Source organism: Emys orbicularis, chromosome 16 (genome assembly GCF_028017835.1).
Source record: "Emys orbicularis isolate rEmyOrb1 chromosome 16, rEmyOrb1.hap1, whole genome shotgun sequence".
NCBI classification, from domain to species: Eukaryota; Metazoa; Chordata; order Testudines; family Emydidae; genus Emys; species Emys orbicularis.
Genome location: NC_088698.1, coordinates 13,465,941 through 13,481,402, shown reverse-complemented (window position 1 = coordinate 13,481,402; position 15,462 = coordinate 13,465,941). Strand labels below are relative to the sequence as shown.

Genomic DNA, 15,462 nt, shown 5'->3' with positions numbered 1-15,462 from the left:
GTTTATTTTATGTTGTCCTCAGATTTTCACTTAGCTGCAGATTTTTATTAACAATGCAAAACAGAATTGTAAAATTTGTTAGGAGGGAGCAGAGTGTTTGTTTATGGAGGCTTGGAGTTCTGGGACCCTGGAGGCATTTGAAGCTTTTTAAAGCTTCTCATTCCTTCTCTTGGTTTCATGTAAACAGCTCTGTTGGCTGTAACAGAAGGGAGGAGAGCCTTAAGGCTGAAAGAGTGGTGGCCAGCACACAGAAGCTGTGCAACAGAGTGGTGTTTTGAACATAAATTCCATTCAGTGACTGACTGGATGGGAGAACCTCTGCCGAGTGACCTGGAGAGTGATGATAAGTAATAGAAACCCCGAAGAGGACTGCAAATGTTGTCAGTCTCTGCTGGGTCTAAAATGTCTGCACTGTTAAGTCTGAGTACATTAAAGGGCACATTTGGTTAAAAAATGTACTTTTCAAATGATGTGAAAACTTAATGGTATGTCAGTCAGACTGAGTAACTTTTTCCTGTCTGCTCCCCAGTTGGTTCCATGGCAGCTCCAGCAAGTGCTTCTATATGGTGTGTTTTGTTCTAGTTAAGAGTTCCAGCTTCTTTGATTGCTGAGAAATAGGCTTTTTAAAAATAGCAGATTTTTTTTGCAGTTCTTGTGTTCTGGATTCAGAAATACGTTTTCCCTGGAGATAGATGACAGCCAGGGAAGGCTTGGCTAGATCCTTCTTTATGTATATGTGTGGGATTCTTCTGGGAGTACTCTGGATGAGGATGTATCTTTAACTCAGCTCATACTGTGAGATTGAGCAGGATTCGGCTTCAGCTGGAGGCCCTGGTAGGATTCTGGTTGACTGCTTAAACATCTGGTGTTTTTTCACATCACAATGCAAAAGTACAGTTGAAGGAAAGCAAGCAAGGTAGTTGGTTCTTAACAGCAAAATCCTTTATGCTTTACGATTGGGTCTGAAGACAAGATGAGTAGATAGCCTAGGGGAGTAGTCATAGTTAATTAAGTGCACTTGTATAAAGCTGTATAGTTCATTGCAAGACAATGATGAAAAGTCCGTGCAAAAGCTGATGAGGAATCTTCCCTTTCAATCTCTTTCTCACCCTGTAATTGTAGAACATTGAAAGGAGATGAGTTTAAAGGTAAGTATGGCACCTGGATTATTTTCTTCAGCACAGTAACATCTGTCTGTATGTAGGTAGGACTGTACAAAGTACATTATTAATTTTTTTCTTGTTCAGTACCAAAATATGGTAATACCATAACTGTAGAAATGAAACACTGTAAACTGTGCTCAGTTGAACTTGAGCATTCTGGAGGCTTGAAGTGTGTGGAGGTGAGCCTTTCTCCACAAGCGGCTAATGCTGCCTGAAAGTTATTTCCCCGATAGTGATTTTGGTTGGATGATTTGATATCATAACATGTTGTAAAATAGTTTACTGAGTGGTAATCCTGCCACACACTTTAGTTTTCAAACAAAGAGTCCTTGGAGACCTGTAGAATGGTCATTCTCTAACTTTCCAGCTGATACCCAGTGTGTGGGGGAAAGTAGTTAAAATGTTCACTGGGCAGATGGGAAGAAGTTGGGGGAAAGCATTGTCTACTGATTTCTGGTGTCATGTCCTAAAGTTTGCTCTGAGCGAGCTACATAATGCAAGTGAAAGATGAGATAGAGAGTTGTGTACGATTAATTTATAAATGAACAGTAAATTGACTTGTAGGGCTGCTTCAGCTGGGAAGACTGTTTTTATCTACTTGTGTGTTGTCATCGTTGAGGTCAACTAACCCTTTGAGGATTTGGTGGGAACCAGTTTAATTATAACCTTGCTTCTTTGTGTATCCTCTTTAGAATTGGTGCATCCAGGTGAAGCCAAGAAGCATAGTCACTGGGCTTTAATAGTTTAAAAATATTTACAACCAAGAGACCTTTCTCTATACAGACTTATTTTGTGCATTCAGAAAGCTTTCAATATAATATTTCACTTTTAATCTACAAGGTCCATAAGTGTTAGTGAGCTGCTTGATAGCACAGTTTTATCAAAACATAGAGGATGCTTGTGAAAAGTAACAGTTGGGGGTGGAACAGCGGTGGGCAAACTATGGCCCGGGGGCCACATCCTGCCCTTCAGACGTTTTAATCCGGCCCTCACGCTCCCCCCAGGGAGTGAGGTCCACGCCTCCACGTAGGAGCCGGAGGGTGGGACATGCCGCTGTTTCCGGGAGCTGCTTGAGGTAAGCGCCGCCTGGAGCCTGACCCCCTCCCATGCCTCAACCCCCTGCCTCAGTCCTGATTCCGCCCCCCTGCCCTCTGAACCCCTCGGTCCCAGCCCGGAGTACCCTCCTGCACCCCCAACCCCTCATCCCTAGCCCCATCCCAGAGCCCTCCCCCCGCACTTCAACCCCCTGTCCCAGCCCAGAGCCCCCTCCCACATCCTGAACGCCTCATTTCTGGCCCCACCCCGGAGCCCGCTCCCCCAGCCAGAGCCCTCACCCCCTCCCATACCCCAACCCCCAATTTCGTGAGCATTCATGGCCTGCCATACAATTTCCATACCCAGATGTGGCCCTCGGGCCAAAAAATTTGCCCACCTCTGGGGTGAAGGGAAGTGACAGTAGTGCCACAAAGGTTGGTCTCAGAACAATTGTAGTTACTATTCTGTTTACCTGGAATAAGTAAACTGTAATAAAGGGATGAAATTTGCTGATAAAATTGGAAGAAGCAGAAGGAAGAATGGGGAAGTGTTGATATAAAAAAGGATGGCTGGAAAGAAGAGCATTGTGGAAAGCAAGAGAAGTCTGCAGGACAACCTCTGTGCGTTATGCATAGCTCAAGTCAGTGCTTCTCTTTTGAAAACATGGAAAGTTGGCCCCCAAATAATAGGGTGGGAGTATAAGAGGTTTACAAATGTTTAAATAAATTATATGGGGTGGAACGGCAAATTCACCAAAAAGGAGTAGGAGGCAGACCTATTGTGGACAGGCTTTTTACATAGCTGTTTTTGATGTTCAGCTATCGTGTGTTCTTTGCTGTAATCCGTTTCTTCACTTCCACCTTGTAATAAATTCTAAAGAACTTTGCTTACATTTAGAGTACAGCTAAAATTAGCAAAACAAGACCTTTAAACAAGAATGAAAGAGTCAATATTTGTACGTCTTGCTCTCTGGACAAGTTTGGAAAGCAGGGTTCACCTCTTTAGCAGGTATTCTCAAATTAATGAGATTCTTCCTACTACTTTATTAAACGGCATTGTCAAGATGAGGATTCCATTCTGCAGATGTACCCCTCGAGAATTTCTGTCATTAAACAAGGGAAATAGTGGGAGAGTTGGTATTGGCATAGCAACAGTAGTATTTGTTATTCAGATGGCCCCCGTCCAGACAGTCAGTGATCTCTGCCACCACTACTGGTGTATGGATATTGTTTGAACATAATTTTTAAAATCTGGTTAACATCCATCTTAAACACATGTTATTAATATGGGGGGAAAAGTCCCCTCAGATTTGTTAAGCATTGCAAAATCAATGCTGACTAGTCATAATTTAATTATAACTATCCATTTGTCGCCAGTGTCTTTCCCAAAGATTCCTTTGGCTCCTGAGATTTAGTTAAGAGTTCAGGATGTGAGCACAGGTGTGTTTAAAATTTGCCAGTGGGGAAATTGAATTATAAGGAATCACATTATTGGTACCAGACCAAAGGTTGGTTGCTCCATGGCTAATGCTTGGCAACCACCAAGCAGGTGAAGCCTTTATGCTAACAATCTATTTGAAGATACACTCCTACAATAGCTGGCTGACAGTTGCGAGTCTCTGAATTAGATCAGGAACATTTTATTTGCGCGTCCAAGGATAGGCTAGCTTGTCTTGTTTGATAATGAGATTTGGTTTTTGTAACACCAAAACACTAAAACCTTTGAATTTAGGCAAGGTTCAGAAAAAACCCTCATAATATTTAACCTTCTCTTGCCTTTTTCAGGAATTCATTGGCAAATATATCTAAGGTGTGTACTGTGGATTCTGTAAGACTCTGTTCCTTATCCAAATTTCCTTATTTAAAGAACCGTTGCATTAGTTCATTCATTGTACCCCGTCTCACGCTGAAACAGTATCCACAGAATGCAGAGGAACCTGGTCCATATTTTTAGTTTTCTGTTCTGTCTTTTACCATGGATCCATCTTTAGAGATTTCTTCTCTTGATTTCTTTGCAGGGAATCTGGCGAATCCCCGTGGATGAAATTGACCGCCCGGGCAGCTTTGCATCTCATATGAACCGCTCCATTGTCTTGCTGCTGAATGTGCTGTCTCAGCTCAAGGATTACAACACCCTGCTGAAAGTCTCGTCCATGCTGCAGAGGACACCTGATCAGGGAAAGTGAGGCCATAAGTTTAGTCTTTGCTTTCCATTTTGAATATCCTCCCCCCCCCCCCCCCATTTTTCCTGTTTCTTTGGAAAAATCCTTAATTGCTTTAAAAAATAAAAATAAAACCCTGATCCATAACACCATAAATTGAAGGAAGAACATATTTCAAGAGAGTGAATTAATATGGTTCTGAGGTTTGACTATGCTTAAAAATGGTCCTGAGACCTATAACTCCTGGGGTCAGATACTTATCCCTACTAGAGCTGCTTTACGCTCCTCCAGCATAAAGCAGCCATTGAGCTGGCTTACCTGACCTGAGGAGTCCTCTTATATGAGAAGATCCATAGGTGTCCTAGAGGCACCATAGTAGTATATATTGCCCCTTTCCTCCCCTCTGGCACAGGAGGCATGTTCAGGAGTTGAGGTTCAGACACTCCTGTGTCCCTGCAATTCCTGAGTGACTGACTAGCCCCTAACTGGCTGTTGGCAACTGCCACAATGTAGGAGTTGATCTAATACAGGAGGGATCTAATTTTAATTACATTAATTTTATTTGAAAGAGTGCCATTTTAATGTCGGCTGCATATATAGGTAGAAAGGCCAGAATTTAAATATTGCAGGGTAAATTAAAAACCCCATAAAATTCCAGTTGGTTACTGAGAAGGAAATATGTACAGGATGCAGTTTTTAAGAAATTGAAATTAAGATGGATGGTAACAGGCTGTGCTGGCTGGAAGCATTACACAGCTCACTGTGTATGTTTTTCAGTGTGTGAGAGCTTCTGAGTTTGCATATGGTGCAGTACATTCATGTATATGTGATCACATGTTCAGCAAAGTTGCAGCCAAAAATATGTTAATTTTTAGCATATCAAAAGTACTGGAGGACAGAAGGCTTTAAATTTATACCAGGCCAGTCCATGGCTGTGTTCAAAATGCAGCATAATCATTTACAGTTCTAAACTGAAGTTTAGAGTATTCTTAACTTGTCTAAAATATGGTCCGCTTGTGCCAACCAGAGCAAGCTATAGCCATGTGAGGTGCCTGTAAGTTGTGGAAGTAGAGCGTTTTTCTCCGACAAAGTGAAAATATTGGGGTATGTATAGCATGTGCCAATTATATTTGATATTTTTAGTTTTACTAAAGGAGGTTTTTCTTTGACTTTAACCTAATTCAAATAAACTGTCAGTTGTAATAAATCAGAGAATTGTCATCAATTCAGTAATCATTCATTTGAAAAACAAAACAGAAAATGGTTTGATTAGGTAAATGCTGTAAAAAATACACATTACAGTTGGTGCATTTTTGACTAAATGTAGTTCCTGCATTTGTAGCCAGTTCTGGTTAGAAATAGTCAACTTTGAGGCTGAAATCCTGTTTTTCATCACACTGGATGGGTGAAGCTGGTTGCTGAGAACGTTTTCTCTGAAAACTTTCTTTTAAAGTGAAATACACAATTAGGAATTGCAACTCAGTGAGGCTAAAGTGTTTCATTGGGGTGGGTTAAATATGTAGTTTAAGTAGGTTCCACCCAATTCACAGCACTTTTCTGTGGCATTTAATGTAAATAGTTAGGATTTAATGTAAATAATCATTAGGAATTATATGCGTTAATTCACTAGCTTTTTAACTCTCTAGAAATCTGGATTCAAAGGCAACTTGGAACACAAGTGAAAATAATCTGCTGATCCTCCCTTAGCCTCAAATGGACATTTATCCAGGTTACAAAAGACACCTCGCAATTCAACCCGATTCTGCATAACTGACATCCTCTGCTCAGGAGAAGTCTAGATTTTGACTAACAAAGATAGCGTAGGTCAGAATTTGAGGGGTACTGAAAGGTTGTTGGGGAAAATTTGTGCACCATTTCCCACATTTTTCACACCTATAGATAATAGTGTCAGTGTCTTGCCAATACAAATACCATTCTCCACAAAGTGCCTCTCAAACTTGGGAGGGATATGGGGGAAGTTTGAAGCAGTTTGGTGTAGAAGTGTAAATTTTTGCTGGCTTTTTTCCTGCAACATCTGTTCTAAACAGATTTTATTTTTTTAGAAAGTTTACATTTATTCTTGTTTTTAAAACCCTAGAACTTTTTGATGCTTAATTTCCTTTCTCATCTTCTCATTGTGGCATAGGAAGTACTTACGGGATGCAGATCGCCAGGTTCTTGCACAAAGAGCCTTTGTTCTCACAGTGAAAGTATTGGAGGACACACTCAACGAGCTGACAGAGGTAAGAAAGCATCTGTGCAACTGCCCAGAAAACTTCAGTGGTGCAGTGCAGTGGTGGCCTATTGCTCAGTCGTGAAAACCAGAGACATTCATGAAGAGCGGGTTTGATTCTGCTTTTCCTTAAACTTGTGGAAGTCAGAAATAACTGCTCTTACCCCCACGTAATTCCATTAGTGTAAAAACAATGCTAGTGAGCAGAATCTGGCCCAGGATCTTTAGTTAGCACAACCAGAGGCTCTGCTAGCAGAATAAACCTAGACTCTGTAGGTCTGGATTTGTTTCTTTAATACTCTTTCTTCACAGCCACATGCATGTTAGTTATGTTTATAGCTTTCATTAAGTGGTATCATTCAGATTCCAGTCATTTTGTGAAAGGAATAAAAGAATAGCCATATGTCTCATGTCTCTCTGAAAAAGAGCTAAACCGCTGAATCAGTGAGCATCCAACATTCCATATTGTCTGCAAGTTAAATCAGTATCAGGGCTTGTCTGCATGGCAAGTCACTATATGGCAAGCCAGCGTGCCAGTCTACAGCACACCAGCTTTTCGCACGGTAGCATCCCATGGGGACACTGATACAGTGCAATGAAAGTCCTAGAGTAGAGCTGCATTCCGGTTGCAATGTAGCAGTGTCCACATTGATGTTACTGTGCAGCAAGCTAGTGTGCTGTAGATTCACATCCTGGCTTGCCATGCAGTAATTTGCTGTGTAGATAAGTCCTCAAACTAACTTTACTGGAACTTGGAAGCATATTAGGCAAACAAATCAAGGAAAGAGCTCTGATCTAAGGATTTCTTTGGTTAAGAAGAGTACAAGCTAATCAACTCACTGAAAACAAGTTTGAAGGAGTTGGACCTTTGTATGTACTGCGGTTCTTCCATCTGGGTGTAGTAAGAATGACAGCAGTAGCATTTTATATCAGCTGTGGTTTGAAAGAGGAGAAGGTATACTCTGGTGATATTCCAAAGATCGATTTCACTACAGCAAAGCCATAACATTCAAATGTTAGATCAGAGTCCATGATATCTTTTAAGCCTCTAACCACAAGAGAAGGTTATGTCTTAGAAACCAAAATGAAGATTATGAAATTGATGTTAGTGTTTAGGTGCCAAAAGAAATAATTTGGTTTTGGTTGCAGTACGATGGGGGAAATTTCTAGCTATCTAAACCCTGATTTTGCCTAATCAAATATATGGCATAGACTGAAGCAGCAAAAAGAAATTTAAGGATAAAATAAACCTGCCATTGCATTTTTTATCCAGTTTATGCTGTTGGTTCAACTGCGATCTTTTCATCAGAATATTATAACCAGTCTTAAAGCTAGTGACTTGAATTAATTTTAACTGATTTTTTTTTTTTTTTTTTTTTTTTTTTTTTTTTTTTTTAGAACTAAGCAAGAATGAACACTAAATAAACTCATTCTCTTTAGCACCAAAGACAGCAACACAACAATGGTCCTTATTGTCAGCCTTCATGTTACCTGTAGTTAGCTTTTCAAACACTAAGCTTCTTCTGATTTCAGTGATAATTAAAAAGGATGATCTTTTTTTAAAGGTATCAGAAGATCAAGGTTCCAAATCTTGTAGCCTTGCATTAGGAAAGATGACAACAGATGTTTCCAACAAAGCTAGTGCTGAAGAGGGGAAGGAGGTCCTTCCCAAAAAGCCAGCTTTCTCCGATGGAGCAGTATGTGGTACTGAGAATGGAGTAAAAGAAGTGACCCAGGGACAAACCCTCAATGCTATGGACACATTGGAACAAGAGGATAAGAATGACAAGGAGATGAAAGAGGTTCTCAGGCCTGGCTCAGTTGAGCCCATGGATTTTGATGGATATTCCAAAGACCCTGAAAAAATTGATTCTTCCTTTAAACATACTGAGCCAGATCGTGTTCAGTCTGGCAGGAATTCAAAGGACAAAACCCCTGAAAGCAGGACTGCAGAACTCTCCCTGGAGGAGTTAAGTATCAGCTCAAAACAGCAACAACAGCAGGCAGCTAAAGGAACTGTTCAGGCAGCACCTGCAGAGGAAGCTGTCCAGAGATCAAGCAGAAAGAGGAAGTTACTAGATGATGCAGAGTCTGGGAAAACTCTGTTACTGGATGCCTACCGGGTGTGGCAACAAGGTCAGAAGGTCATGGCCTATGACCTGGGCAGGATTGAGAAGATCATGTCAGAAACATACATGCTGATTAAACAGGCAAGTGATTTTACTATCCGTTCAACTTTCTCTGTAGATTTTGGGCAAACAGCTTCCTCTGTTACCTGAAGAAGAGCTCTCTGTCTCTCTCAAAAGCTTGTCTCTCAATAGAAATTGGCCCAATAAAAGATATTACCTCACCCACCTTGTCTCTCTGTTACCATTGTCATTTTATGACTCAAGATGGCAGGGAGTGATTATTAATCAAAATATGTCACCTATGTTAGGAACATAAATCCCTAATGCATCCTTACTTTGGAGCTCTTAATTTTTGGAGTTGCATCATGTCCTATCTATAAGGTAAAGTACATTAAAACAACTATTTTTAACAAACATTTCTGGTTTATGATCTTCGCAGAGAGGGTGCAAGAGGGACTATGTTTGTTGCTTCCTTGGTCAATAGGATTCACTGATAGTTGATGCACTTGGGCAATAGGGAGAGTGGGCCTTCAGCTCTTCCCAGCGTGAAATTTTGCAGTGGCTTTGTTAGCATAAAGTCTGAATCTGCCTATTGCACTGGTGACATATTAATCAATCTGGTTAAACCAGAGCGCAACAGTGAACACCGTATCCAACAAAATATAAAAGGAGCCACATATTTCAGATGGCCTCATACCATCCCACCAAACTGCCTCTGGGCAAGGGAGCACTTTGCTACAGAGCCTCTTGCCGGGACAAGGGCATTGTTTGCAAGACGCAAAGTCATACCCACACTGAGTTGGAACTCAGGGGCCTGCTTCTGCTGCACTGAAATCAGTGGTAGCTTTTCTTCCAGTTACTAAATCATCCTGGCTTCATCAAGTGTCCTGCTTTATTCAGGTGGATGAGGAAGCAGCCCTGGAACAGGCAGTCAAGTTCTGTCAGGTGCATATGGGAGCCTCAGCACAGAAACAGGTAAGCACTAAACCATTCTTTCATCCCTTTACCATCATCAACACTGTTATTTTATGGTCTGATAGTTAGCAGACAAGGGTCTGTAAGTCACATAAGAAACCTCTACTTCCTCTTAGCATTGTTTTTGAGGAACAAGTATCGTTGGAGATCGAGGGAGGAGGGGTTTCACACTTTGAATGTTTAATCAAGTGTTTGTTGCTAAGGATAATTCAATTCTTATTTGTTTCTTAGCCCTTTGTCACATTTCCTTTTTTCTTTGTCCACTGGCTGAAATTTATTTATCTAACCCTTTATACTCTCTTTCCCCTCATCAGTTTTTATGATATCAGTCATTACAAAGGCTGTTGCGGGATTGCGATGACTTGTAATCTATTGCACAATTGAGGTGAGCTGATTTAAGATGAGAGATGTAGGTAGCTAACAGTGGAAATCAGAGTGATTTCCGTACTTTTACAATGACTCCTCTATCTAAATCTTCTAAACCTTTGGACCAGCAGCAACAGATCTGTACGTATTGTTACATGTAAAGGTCTCATTTTTCATGGTCACCCAGCAACTCTGTGGTTTCTGGGTTGTACTCCAAGCAACAGCTGTGGAACCTGAAGGCAGATGGTTATTTACCTACCCTTGGAGAGAGACCTAAAGCCAAGAAGAAAGAGCAAACAAGTCAGTAGGTGTGTCCTATGGTGATTCATGTTGCTGGCAAACCATAGAGTTGACAAAACCACAGGATTTTATGGTTTATAGCAGGGGTCGGCAACGTTTGGCACGCGTGCCAAACGTTGCCGACCCCTGGTTTATAGCATCAGCACACATGGATTAAGAGCAGAAGCAGTGACTCTAAAGTCCAACTAGGAAAAGTAAAATACATCTTGGAAAAATCCCAATGTGCCTACTCAATAGCCAGTTTTTAAATATTACTCAGCTGCCTTATACATTATTTCAAAATACAAAAATCTAGCTATATTGTAGATTGACAGCTCTCAAAAATGTATGAACAATAAACACAGATTTGTTTGAAATATTTAAAAAAGTCCAAGTTAGAAACTTTTTATTGCTTTCCTATGATATAAAGTGGTAGAAGTATTATTTTAAAATTGTAAAACTAGATACAAAAAGTGCCGCTGGGTGAGATTTTCTGCACCAAAAATGTAGAACTGTGCGTACATACTGAGCCAAATTCAGCCATGACTTAAATATAATATATTCCTCGTTGATAAGAACATTGAAAAATGGATGAAAGTGGTAAAGTTGTGTATCTTGTATCAGTTTGGTATTTAATGGGGGTTGCAAAATGAGTATAACACCACGGAGTCTGGAGCAGGAAAAGAACTAACAAGAGGATGAAAGATAAGCTGGAGGTATGCTTTCTCCTACACCTACCCATTTAGTTGCTTTTCTTGCTACAATCCCACACACATCTCCTAGATCAGTAAGCTGCACTTATTTTTCACATCTACTGAATACCTAATCAATACAAGTTATATCACCTGTTTTACAGTCTACTTAGACCACCAGTTAAAGTTGCTGATTTTGGCCCAGAGACTTCCATTGTGGGTTCATCTACTTACTCTCCTTACCTTATGGCAATTTTATGTGCATGCTTGTATGTCTCAAACTATAAAGACAAATTCCCCTGTTCTAAATAACTTTGAGACCCCTAGTTGTTCATTTATTTCGTCTATTCCACCTGTTTTGCTTATGATGCTGCCAAGATATGTGAAGTGTCAGACCTCTTCTATGTCAATCCCAGAATGGTCCCTTAGCATATATTCTATGAGTTTGATCTTGTATTTTGTATTTGTATAAAGATCTAAGTACCTTTCCCAGACATGAGAAAGAGCTCCGTGTAGCTCGAAAGCTTGCCTCTCTCACCAACAGAAGTAGGTCCAGTAAAAGGTATTACCTCACCTACTATGTCTCGCTAATCCCAGAAAGTGTTATTGGGGTTGATTCTCATGGTTTTAGTTTTCTTAGTGTTGATTTTCAGCCCTAGTAACATATGTCTGGAGATGGTTTGTTTTAGCTTGCATATCTTTGTGGGTATGGGACAGCAAGCTGATGTTATCTGCAAAGTCAGGGTCTTCTAGTTTCTGTGTGAAAGTCTGTTGCAAACCCCTGGGCTGTTTGTGGTTTTTCTCATTACCCAATTTGTTACTAATAGGAAGTCATCTGTGACATAAGATGTACTTGTCTGATGCCGGTAGTTACCTTGAGTGGCTTAGTCACTTTGCTGTTATGTATTACTTGGCATGTTATATTTTCATAGAAGTTTTGAAGAATAATCACAGATTTCTGGGGGATTCCATAGTGATGCAGCAATTTCCAATAGACAGTTCTATCCACTGTGTCAAAGTCTTTTTAGAAATCTATTAAATTCATGTAGAGCGATGACTACAATTCGATCAACAGTTCTATGATGATTCATGGGGTTACTGTTTGATCTTTGCATTACAGCCTGAATAATGTCAAACTGCACCCTCTCTCAAGAAGGCCACAAAGCTGTCACAATAGGAACGGGGATGAAGGTCTTTCTGATGAATGAATGGGTAACATGAAGACAGGAGGCTTCTGTGTCATGCATTTAGGGCTTTCACTAATTCTTTCTTCTCAAAAGAAATGTTTTGCTGTCCTTGAGACGGGACTTTTCTTATAACTTAAGTACCGTAATTTCTTATTAGCCACAGGCATGGTAACCAGAAATTCACTTCTAGAATTAGCATTAGTCTGTGAACAAGAGAGGTCAGAAACCAGAAGACACCTGAGCATATTGCACTTCTACAGTCACTCCACTTGAGGATCTTTAAACCTGGGCTTCTATTCTATTTTTTTAATTTAATCATTCCTTAGATGTAGAGTGCCATAACATAAATTAGAAAAATGAAAACCTGAAGCATTAGGATTACAGCAGCACTCATTAACTAAAATCCCTTTTCTTGTCTTGATAGAAGTATTACAAACATACCTTTTATTGTTCAGGTGCACTTGTAAAGTTAGCATGTCAAACAGTGTCTCAGAGAACAATTGGTTTAAAGGCCTAGACCATTTGTCTTCACATAGACCAACTTAATTTTTTTTTTTTCAATTTGGGAGTGAAGATATTGGTTTAATGTTTTATGCTGCAAGAATTCTTCCCATTCTGTTAATACACAATACTCCCTATAGGTGTAGAATCTTAGAAGTGATGGTAGTGGATTTTCATTATTGGCATTATTAGCGTTTATTAAAACAATTGTATTAACAAGATAAAACATATGATCTCTTTTCTTCTCCTAGAAATATAAGCAGACAAGAGAAGTAGGAGCAGATAGTCCAATGCGCTAAATATTACACTTCTCATATAGTTGCAAGGACACTACATTTTATACTTTGTATTCAATTTGTTTATGGAGTATTTTGCAATGCAGATTCATTTAAGAAGCAATTTGACAGGTTCTTGAGAACTAATTGTTTGATTTCTTGAAGGAAGGAGGTAGAAAGAGGTGCAGGAGGCTCTCTTGATTTGATTTTCAGTGGAAGGTCTTGTTCTCCATATTGACCCCATCAGGTAGCCAGTAACATTTTCCTGTTAAAACTACACAAATGACTACAAATAGTGCAAGTGGCAATACAGCAGGGACTTTTTCTCTTCCCATATAGTCTACTCTTTCACTTGTTTCTTTATAAAGAAATCTGGGATCAGAAGGCAAATCATGTCTTTATTTTTCCTTTAAAACAAAAAATGTTAGTCTGATTTGTGACCTGGATTGTAAAACTAATATGCTGAGTAGTGAATTTCTTAAAATAAACCATGCTTTTGTTCAGAGTGCATTGATTTAAATCATGATTTAAATAACCAAGTAGAAAGCCTTGATTTAAATAATCAGTTTTAATCAACTTTTCCATTTGTACTTCAGTTTTTTTCTAAAGAAAGGTGCACTCTCATTGGTTGTTATAACCATTAAAATTTGTTGATTTACAACTAAATAGATCATTTACACTAGATTTTGGTACAACTTTTTGCTCTCTAGGAGAGTTAACTATTACTAAATAACTACTTGGTATACATATATTTTTTTAAAGAAATTATATAGCTCAGTATTTTCAGATTCTTATTAACTGTACATTTTTAGTGTGTTAGAAAATGGTGAATGATATATTGCTTATTTACTAGGTAATTAGCTTCTTGCTTGTGATTTGTGCGAAGCCTCATTGGGATGGTAACTGGAATTTAATTAATCACACAAAATGGCATATCAAATTTATTTTTATTAAACAAAACAACCTTAAATGTTTTGAATACATAAACTTCTCTTATCAAAACATGTTTCACATTTACAGCTAAATTATTTATTAAACTGAGGGACTAACTGTAGTCGGTGAATTTAACTGATTATTTCAGGCCAGCCTGGGAAAATACTCAAATATGCCTAAGTGAAAGTGACTGGAATTTATATTGCTAGTTTCGCCTAGCTCTTGAAATGAGACAATCTCTTCAATTAGGCTTCCCTGTTGTGCTTTATTTATTAAGCTTGACCTCAAAAGTTAGATGTTTTTTCCTTAATTCTTTCTTTATATAGAAAAGCAGCCTTGAACTCAAAGTTTTATAGAGGCTCACGGATTCAACATATTTTTTTTTATTTAAATGTTTTAAGAGACTATAATATGTTTTGTATAACAGGTTTAATTTTAAAAAGAGAAACTTATAGTTTAAATGACAACATTTAAAAAATCTGATGTAAATAAAACATTTTTTTATTTTTCTTTCAAAAACAATTGATTTTTATCCATCCTGCTATTGTTCCATCCTGGAAATAACTTGCTGCTAAGTAGCATTCTGAGAAGATTAGCATGACCAATTGAGTTGTGTTAGTTTTAGGATGCTAAGATTCTGGGAATGTGACTAGTTTACCACCAGATCCTCTAGCAAAGTTATTCATTATTCAGTCGTGTAGCTAAAGTTTGAGATGGGAGAACACTGCGAACAAATTTAGTCTTGAAAGCAACTACTAGAGCAGATTTGATATCAGAGTACACTGGAACAAAACAGGTTCTCCTAATAAGTCATTTCTAATAAAACTTACTTTCTAATTTAACATATGCCTTTCTTCAAAGCCTTCTAGGAACTCCCTTTTGGGAAGGTGGAAATCTGAATTTTAGAGATTACTCAACATAGTCAGTTTGACTCTCTTCTGCTGGGGATATGATCTTGAATAGCATGGAGATGACATATTATTGCTAGTACAAAGCCATAGATTAATATGCAGGCACTAGAATATTTACTCTAAGGGACATCTGTCTGGTTCCAATAGAGTGAATCCTGCTTTATCTCAAACCAGCAAATATTTACCTCCTGTAAACAAATTGTGCTAATGTGTAAAACAGCAGCAACCCAAGGAGAGAGGCCTGTGTTACTGGAGGGTTTGGATGGGAAAATAGACTTACAAGGTCTGTGATTTTTCTGTTGTTTTTATCGGTTTTTAACAAGCCAATATCTTGGGTTTTTTCTTTCATGGCCACAGGTAGCACAGATTTTACAACTGTAACAGCCAATCAGCATGCATATTTGTTCTGAAGACTTTCATTGGCTGCCAGAACTAGTGACTGAATGGGATGTCCAATCAATACCTGTTTTTAACTTTTTTCCAGACCCATCAGGGAAGTTTTCCACCTGGAAATTTGGCAGCATTGTTTTCAGGGGCGTTGGTATTTGTTATGTCTATTTAAAGATGAGCAGAAAATAAGTCAACACAAGTGTTCTAGCTATGCCAACCTAATCCCTGGTGA

General features: G+C 39.0%; 1 protein-coding gene across 1 annotated transcript in view; it reads left to right on the top strand.

Annotated features, from left to right (window-relative positions):
- Window positions 1–15,462, top strand: part of CABIN1 (calcineurin binding protein 1) — a 198,284-nt gene that overhangs the window by 141,619 nt on the left and 41,203 nt on the right. The window contains exons 29-32 of the mRNA XM_065417969.1: window positions 4,216–4,379; window positions 6,506–6,602; window positions 8,158–8,802; window positions 9,622–9,696. Coding sequence (XP_065274041.1) covers window positions 4,216–4,379; window positions 6,506–6,602; window positions 8,158–8,802; window positions 9,622–9,696 — 981 coding nt within the window. The remainder of the gene's footprint in view (window positions 1–4,215; window positions 4,380–6,505; window positions 6,603–8,157; window positions 8,803–9,621; window positions 9,697–15,462) is intronic.